General features: G+C 56.0%; 1 protein-coding gene across 3 annotated transcripts; it reads right to left on the reverse strand.

Annotated features, from left to right (window-relative positions):
• Positions 1-6,113: 6,113 nt before the first annotated feature.
• Positions 6,114-8,003, reverse strand: Tnfrsf13c (TNF receptor superfamily member 13C). 3 transcript variants are annotated; one of them, XM_036208676.1, is made up of 3 exons: positions 7,508-8,003; positions 7,135-7,338; positions 6,114-6,679 (listed from the first exon to the last, which is right to left on the reverse strand). In XM_036208676.1, exons 1-3 carry the CDS (start codon positions 7,653-7,655, stop codon positions 6,501-6,503), a joined length of 531 nt encoding a protein of 176 aa, XP_036064569.1. In that variant the 5' UTR covers positions 7,656-8,003; the 3' UTR covers positions 6,114-6,500. The 3 variants fall into 3 exon arrangements, with proteins under 3 accessions (XP_036064569.1, XP_036064568.1, XP_036064567.1); XM_036208675.1 differs by having other exon boundaries at positions 6,114-6,646; positions 7,135-7,389; XM_036208674.1 differs by having other exon boundaries at positions 7,135-7,389.
• Between the last annotated feature and the right edge of the window lie 628 nt (positions 8,004-8,631).

Raw genomic sequence — 8,631 nt, forward strand, 5'->3', positions numbered from 1 at the left:
CAGGCCATCTCCATTTACCCTAGCTAAAAATGACCTGTCCCCTCCCCACACACATGCACACACACCCATGTGATTTCCAGCCAGGCCCCCTCCCCCACCCCCATAAAGACTTTCTACGTTGTCACCTAGACGGACGGTGGGGGGGGGGGACAAGATGGGCAGGGCCATGCTTTAATCCCATCACCCGAGACAACCCGCCACAAGCGGATCGCACATTACCGCCTCTGTTGGGACTGGTTTTTGTTGCTCTGTTCAGAACTTAGGAGCTGAGCTTTCTGACGCATCCTTTTTCCTGCTTCCTTCCCTGGCTTTCCTAAAGATGGGGCAAGCGTCACCAACGGTGCTGTGTATGTTAGGTTCCTGTCACCCTGCCAAGCTGACCTTGGGGCTGCAGGGGCTCTGAGGGTGCTCTCTCTCCAACCCCGTTTCTGAGCAGCGCTCTGGAGCTGTGTTGTCTTCCTGTGTACAGTCTGCTCTTGTTGCTCCTCTTTTGGGGCCCTCTCTTACCCTATTGTGTTGGTGTCTGCTCAGCACTGACTTCATGCTGGCTCCTCAAGCCCAGCAAATACCTGTAGTGTAGAGCGATTCTGTCGGGCCAGCAAAGGAACTGATTCCAGTTCCCCATCCTACACAGGGACCGATGTCCAGACCTCACCCCATCCCCAGCTCTCTCACCGTCTTAGCCCAATTCTGTGGATTCTATGGTCCGTCAACAACCGCAAATGCCATCAACTACAAGGCCTGTCTGTATGGACACGTGCTCTTGGGGTGAGGGGCAGCAGGAGAGAGATACAAGACACAGCTGGTCTGTGTTCTAGGGTCTGACTACCCATGCAGCTGATACCCCACTTCAGGAACATGGCCATGAGCAGGGCTACCAGTTCTAAAGATAATGCAGTTCAGTGAAGGACAGACAGACCTCTTTATCCTGGACCCCAGGGTCTCTGATCACAGCGAGGCTCTGGGGCACCCGCCCCCTGTCTTTCCCCTCCCAAGCCTGTGTCACCAAAAAATCGTCCATTGATCCAGGCTTAAAATAACCCCTGGCATCTGCAGTGAGCCCCACGGGGCGGGCAAGAAGAGCCGAGTGTCTGCCTGAAGGGCACCCGCCCCGCCCCCCAGCTCCCAGGGCTGGCAGCTGAGTGTAAGTGTGCAGGCGGAGTGTGCTCCTGGATGTGTGAGAGAGAGAGAGAGCGAGCGAGAGGGCATGTCAGGGGCAAGGGTGACTCTCAGGGACTTCCCTGTACTGCGGGCTTACATGGGCATTTCACTGCCTGCCTGGCTGTGGGAGCCTGAAATGCCATGGACATTAGCAAAAGCTTGTGTTGGGCCTCAGTGTCCCCATATTAGATGTTAGGTGACCCGTTTCCCACTCTGTACAGTTGTGGACAGGAAGGTTCGGAATTTACTGGAAAGAAACCTAAGAACAGGAGAGGGGAAGTGACTTGCTGTGACTGGCAAAAACCAGGAGGAGCAGAGAGCTGACCTGGAGCCGTCCTGCAAGCCCAGAGCCTGCCTTGGGCCAGCTCAGTATAGAGCTGCTAGAAGCCCTCACGGTCCCAGGGAAGCATTTCTTCCCCCTGACCCGCACATCGCCAGCCAGTGCAGCAGGCCTTCCCGGAACGGTCGTCATTCCCCCCCACCCCCGAATGCCTTCTCCTGCCCTTATGATGGTGTTTCTGTTCATTGTGGAGCAATACTTGACTAGGTCACTGTTCCCGCTCTAGGTGGACCCATCCATCCTTCTAAACCTTAGTTTTCCCATCAGCAAGATGGGCAGCCAGCAGTCCTTTCACAGAGCTACCAGGAGATGCGGAAAGGCCGTGGCTGGAAACACCTAATACGGGCAGCCACCTGGGAGTGCCCCTGCCGAAGATAGTGACGGGACATCAGCCGCCACTCAAGTCAGAAGGCAACACCTGAATTCCTCCATCTCCTCCAGAGGTTCTAGGGAAGTTAGACTCCCTGCTAGTACAGATGCTACACCAGGAGGGGGTCTGGAGGGAGGGCCCTGGGCTGCCTTTGTCTCCTGAGAGGCAGCTCGTGACTCAGGCTCCAGCTGCCTGGGGGAGGGAGGGGGCGATCCGGCTCCTGAGGTCTCAAGGGAGCAGCAGGATTGGGGGGGGGGGGGGGCTGGGCGCTGAAACTCAGCCTGCCTGCCCCAATATTTATGCACTGTATCCTGGCCTCTGCCTTCTCCTGCCTGGGAGGCTCAGGTAACCTCCCTGTGCTGGCACCCACCGGATTAGTGTCCTTCAGGAGCCTCGGGAGGCCAGAGCTGGTGAGGACAGGGCTGCATGGCGATTGGACATGCGGCCACCGGTTCAGGAAAGTCCTTCCAGCCCAGGAAGCCCATGCCTGGGGGGCAACTCTACCGAGTCAGCTCAGAAAGTGGCATGTGGGGGTGTCCTGATTCCTGTCATTTGTACAACATCCCAGTGTGTGTGATGGCCCACATCCGGACCCCCCGTGCTCCAGCCGCAGTGAAGACAGGGACCCCTCGTGAAGAGAGCTAGAGGGGAGTGGGGGGTTTGTACTTAGCAGCAGAGAGCTAGCCTGGTGAGCACCAGGGATTCATTCATTCCATCCTCGGCAGCACGAAAAGAAAGCAAGCTTGGTGTGGCAGCGAACACCATCTTTGCAAGTTGTTGACCAGATCGGGAGTTCAGGGCCATTCTCCACTACACAGCGAGCTGGAGCCCAGCCTGGACTGCTGGAGACGCTTCTTAAAACAAAACAAGAAGGTACAGCTGCCTCAGTCTGCCCTTTATCAGTCTCCGCCCTTGACCCCACCCCTTGCATTGGCCTCTGGTCACACCCCTTTCCTGCAACCCCGCCCCAGGCCCCGCCCCTCTACCCCGACCCGCTAAGCTGCGGCTGGTGGTCTGTCCCCGACTTCCTGAGCTGCGCAGATGGAGTTTCTCCCGTCGCGGAGGCGACAGGCAGACCAACTTCTAAGGACGGTGCTGTAGCTGTGTTCTTCATCTCTGCTGACAAAGAGGAGGTTGGGGCGGGGGTGGGGGTGGTCAGCAGCCCTTCTTATCTGGCTTCGCCAGTGGGTCCCCACCTCCACTTTGAGCAGCACCCAGGCCCCGAGCTGCCAAGCAGGAAGTGAAAACAGCCTGCAGGAAACACCAAGGGGAACTGAGACTTCTGCCCTCTGCCCCCACCTGTCAGTCCCCGGGGACCTCGGGGAAACCAGACCCTCCAAAGGCAACTCCAGACAGAAGCAGGCTAGGGGGTGTCGGGCTGTCTCCCTCTGTCCCCACCTCATCCAGTGTGTCTTCCAGAATCGACCTTGGGCCAAAACTAACGCCAAAGACTAGTCTTTGAGTAGTGATGAAAACAAGTGGGGTCCAGCCACTCCCAAGAACCTAGCTTGGGTAGGTGACCCTCTGTTGGGTAGGCAGACCAGGTAGGAGCAGGAACCCCAATATAAACTCAGCTGGTTGTGATCTGTGTCTCGGAATCACATAACCACGCTTGCAGATATGAAATCGTCCTAGCCATCAGGAAAGGGGCGTCATCCACAGGGGTCATTAGAAAGGTCAAGCGGCGGGGGGGGGGGGGGGGCGAGGGGCGGTGGCAGTGGCACACGCCTTTAATCCCAGCACTCAGGGGGCAGAGCCAGGCAGGTTCAAGGCCAGCCTGGTCTACAGAGCGAGATCCAGGACAGGCACCAAAACTACATAGAGAAACACTGTCTCGAAAGGAAAAACAAGAAAAAGAAAAAGAAAAAGAAAGAAAAAAGAAAGGTCAAGGCCATTGTCACTGCGGTCCTTCTGGAAACAAAGACCACACAGAGGTTTTGGCAGAAGGAGGCGCTTGCTGTGCCCATGACACCAGCAGAGCCTGTGAAGGACCAGACGCTTCATGGAAAGCTTGACAACTGTTGGAAAGCCCAGCTGGGAGTATTTAAAGACAGGACCTCCTGTGTGTGACGATCAAGATGGAACTTCAAAGAAAAGTATGAGGGGGACAGTACACACTGGCGGAGGTCAGGGGGCTACTGGTGGGGATCAGTCCTCCCCTTCCGTCACGTGGGTTCCAGGATCAAACTCAGGTTGCCAGGCTTGGAAGCAAGCACCTTAACCGGGTGAGCCATCTTGACCCAAGATGGGAAACTTTTTTTTTTTGGTTTTTCGAGACAGGGTTTTTCTGTAGCTTTGAGTGTTTTCTGGAACTCGCTCTCTAGACCAGGCTGGCCTTGAACTCACAGCAGAGATCCACCTGCTTCTGCCTCCCGAGTGCTGGGATTAAAGTCGTGCGCCACCACCGCCCGGCCAAGATGGGAAACTTAATGACTGCAATGATTATGGACACGGCCCACACAGAAGCCAGCTCTCCTCAGCCTCCACTCTGCATTATCACAATGTACTTTCCAGCTCAATATGCAAAGGGAGTATCTCAATTTCCCCCTCCCTTCTCTCTGCCCCCCCCCCAGGGTTTCTCTGTGTAACAGCCCTGACTGTCTTGGGACTTGCTTTGTAGACCAGGCGGGCTTCGAACACACAGAGATCTGCCTGCCTCTGCTTCCCAAGCTTCACCATGAGGAGGGCAGGCAGGAGACGCGATGGCTGTCGTGAGTGCAGGGTGACCCGGAATTGGATAGAGAGGATGTGTAGCTTCAGAGAGAAGAGCACACTGTCAGGGAACAGCTTCCACGGGGGTGGTGTCGAGCCTGGGGTTGGCACAAGCTTGGCCAAGAAAGCCCAGTCAAGGGGCGAACAGTCCACAGAGGGAACACAAAGGACCTCAGCTCAGCCTGCTTCAGAGCCAAAGGCCTGCCCCAGCCTCTCTATGAAAGAGTCCCATAGGCCACGGCCCTGTGTGTGGCCAAATGGGCTGTGCCCCGGGGACACTGGGCCCTAGGTGCTATCCGGGGAGAGAATACCACCGTGGTGTTGCTTCAGCTTGGGTGTAGACTCCAGCCTGAGACTACAGATTTCTTCCTATGGCTCTAGAAATTGCCATTGAGGTGAAGATGGCATCTTCTGTCCCAGCATACTGAGCCAAAGAAATCCACGGTTCTTCCTGGGTTACTGACACCTGAGACTCAGGACAGAACAGCCCAATCATCCCCCAACTCCCAGGTTATTTCTAAAAATTGACCTTACCGTTGGGGTGCAGCTCAGCGTAGACCACTTGTTTAGCATGGGTCTGGTCCCCAATGCTATGAAAAATGAAAATTCCAGAGACTCTCGCACTCAATCCTCAAATCAAACCATCAGCTCATTGCTGTCACTTGTGTCAGCATCGAAGCAGGAAGCAGAGCAACGCAACACCCAGACACAGACTGAGCGTCTTCCCGCCGGCCTTTATTCAGATTAATGTTGGCGTAACAGCACCTTCCCTGCTACAAGGCTCTTGCTCATAGTGCCTGCGTTAGTCTGCTTTATAGCACGGTAACAAACGCTAAGGCTAAATAACTTTATAAAGAAATAAGGTTGACTTAGCTCACAGTCTTGAAGGTTCAAGGGCCCACATCTGATGAGAGCCCTCTTGCTGGCAGAGCCCAGAGTGGGCACAGTAATCACATGGCCAGAGAGAAGGTGTGTTCATTATTGCTTCATCCTGATGACTTTACCTGACCTTCCAAGCATACCACTTCTAAACACCAGAATGAGATCAATTATCTAAAAATAATAATAATTAGAGGGAAAAAAATCAAAATTATAAAAGATTTTATTACTATTATTTTGAGACTTGGTCTCACTATATAGCTCTGGCTAGCCTGGATCTCGCTCTGTACACCAGGCTAGTCTCCAACTCACAGAGATCCGCTTGCCTCTGCCTCCTCAGTGCTAGGATTAAAGGTGTGCGCCACCACACCCACCCTGTATTTTGTAATTTATAAGTGTGTGTGTATGGGTTTGTACATGGGAATGAAGATGCCCATGGAGTCCAGAGGCATCTGATCCCTGGAAGCAAGAGTTAAAAGTCAGTAATGAGTCACCTGAAGTGCATGCTGGGAATTGAGCTCTGGTCCTCTAGAACTCTTAACCACTGAGCCATCTTTCCAGCCCCTATTTTTAACATTTTAAATTGTGTGTGTGTGTGTGTGTGTGTGTGTGTGTGTGTGTGTGTGTGTGTGTAACTGAAGTTACAGATGGCTGTGAGCTGTCAGACATGGATGCTGGGAAACTGAACAACTGGAGTTCTCTACAAGAACAGTTCATGAACTTAACTGCTGAGACATTTCCCCAGCCCACCATCCAGATTTTGTAGAAAGAGCTCAAGTGTCCAGTCTCTACCTCTTCGAAGAGATTAACATCCAACACTCAAGCCTACCCAGCCACGGAAGGCATAAGAGCTTAAAAGAACCTCAAAAATGGAATGTTCTCGAGCCAAAGGCTAGCACAAAAATAGTCTCATGCTGGTGGGAGCCTGCGGCCTGTAGTGTCTGTGGTTCTGCTGGGTTCCCTCTAGGCAATGGGCTCTGTCCCTGAAGAGCTCCGTTTCAAACCCTCGGGTGAGAGTCCACAAACTCCACAGGGCTCCTATTCCTCAGGGCCGGCTGTCTTGGTGGTCACCAGCTCGGTGGAGCCCAGTTCTGTGGCTGGCACTGGGATGCTATGGCCTGGCAGGGTGGTGTCTGCATCTTCTTTGGGGGTAGGCCAGATGGGAGCGGAGGCATGAAGGGTTTCTGAGGAAGGCATGAAGACATTGTCCAGGGACTCTGGGGTAGGTGAGGGACCAGGTAAGGTAGGTCAGGATTGAATCATAGCCTCCCTGCCTGTTCTAGAAGCCTCCTCTGGAACAGCCCTCAGTGGAGGAAGTGGAACAGCACATGACAAGTCTTCAGGACAGGAAGTGCTGAGTCCAGAGACTTGAAAAGATGAGGAGGTGGGGGATGCTAACGGGGGAAGGGTGTCTGGCCAGTCTACTGGACATAACGTAGGACCAGGCCCCTCGGGTTCCCAAAGGGCAGGGCAGACACTTTCATCCCCAATCATCTGTCCTGGGCTCTGAGTCCTTGCTTGGATTAAGGCTTGAGCGGAGCTGTGCTCTTGCGCACCTGACAGCCTCAGAGCTGACTCTCCAAGACCCCCTCAGTCCTGGGTCCTGGTTCTGGACCTCCCCTAATCACCCCACTCCCAGCCGCCATTGCGCTTCCCCAGACACAGTTCTCACCTTCCTGGACTCCGTCTGGGATGTCCGGGGAGGCCATCCTGCACTGCTGCCACCACCTCCAGGTCACCAGGGCCACCAGGGCCACCAGCAGCACCAGTCCCAGGAGCGCGGGGGCGCCGAAGAGGAGCCCGGGCAGCGGCAGGGTCGCGTCAGATCCCGGTCCCATGCCCACCGACTCCTGCGGCTGCAGCGCTGTCCCGGGCGCTGATGGCGAAGGGGATGCGGATGGAGGGCGGGGGACCGAGGGACCGAAGGCTGGGCGGGGGAGGGACAGAGAGAGACGGGCGGTGAGGGCCATGGGGCAGCGCTGGCCCCAGGATCAGCAGAGGGGGCCTTGGGCCGGGTCCCCGCCTGTCACCGCGGCCTTGCTTACCGTGCGGAGGAGGGTCCGGCGTGCGGAGGAGCTCACAGGACACGCAGTGTCGCACCAGAGGGTCGAAGCACAGGGTCTGAACGCATGGCGTGGGCACCGGGCTGTCCCGGCTTCTCCGGCTTCTGGTCCCGCGCTTCCTGGCGTCCATGTCGCCACGGCGTGCAGGTGGGACAGAGTTGAGTCTGGGCTCGGTGCCCCTCTAGTCTAGAATGAAACCCGGACGCGGCATCCTCGGCCCCGCCCTTGCCTGCTGGGGTGGGACCACTGGGGTGGAGCCGCAACGCCGCCTGGAACCTCAGACCTCTTTCACCTGTGGTTCCTGTATTAAACCACTCAACTGTCACCGCAGACGACAGCTGAGCGTTGCCAGCGCTGGGTTTGGGGTGGTGGTGGGGGGAGATGTCAAACTAGAGCCTGCTCTTGGACAGCAGAGGGGCTGCTGTCCCAGCAGTCACCTACCTCCCCCAGCCTCCTGTGGTCTCTGCTGTGCTTCACCAAGACCAGTTGCTCCCACTAGCCATCTGCCCCCAGTTCCTTCCTCTTCTGCCCTCCCTAGGGTCAAGACATTGAATGCCCACAGTAGTGACGGAGGCCACGGATATCCTAAACATCCTAGAAGACTTCCTAGTCTCTCTCGCTGCCCTCTTGTCCTCCATATTCTTGTCCTCTGCCCAGTCCTGCCTCCCCGTCTCCTTTGAGAGCAGTGGGGACAGGCAGTCAGTTACTCTGAGCTCCGTGGGAGTGGGTAGATGCCAGGCCTGGCCTGAGGGACCACCCGCACAGGTCACCACCAAAAATGACGGGAAAATGTAAGAAAATGACATGGTGTTGATGGAGAGGTGACGTCTAGGGGCCCGTGGTGGGGTGGAGTATTAGCAAAAGCCTGGCGGCACAAATGGGGAGACTTGGGGAGGGGGCAGGAAACTCGGACTCTGACAGCAGGGTGCTGGGGAATGAAGCCGGCTGGAAGCAAGCAGAGCCTAGGTAGGATTTGCAGATTATCCAGGGACCTGCTTCCCTGCAGTTCCTTTCCGGGAGCTGCACCCCTGCTTGTGACCCTCTTGCTTGTGACCATGCTTGTCGTGTCCTGTCCATGGCCCTGCTATGTCAGGCTCTGGTTCCCA

Source organism: Onychomys torridus, chromosome 16 (assembly GCF_903995425.1).
Source record: "Onychomys torridus chromosome 16, mOncTor1.1, whole genome shotgun sequence".
In the NCBI taxonomy this organism is placed as follows: domain Eukaryota; kingdom Metazoa; phylum Chordata; class Mammalia; order Rodentia; family Cricetidae; genus Onychomys; species Onychomys torridus.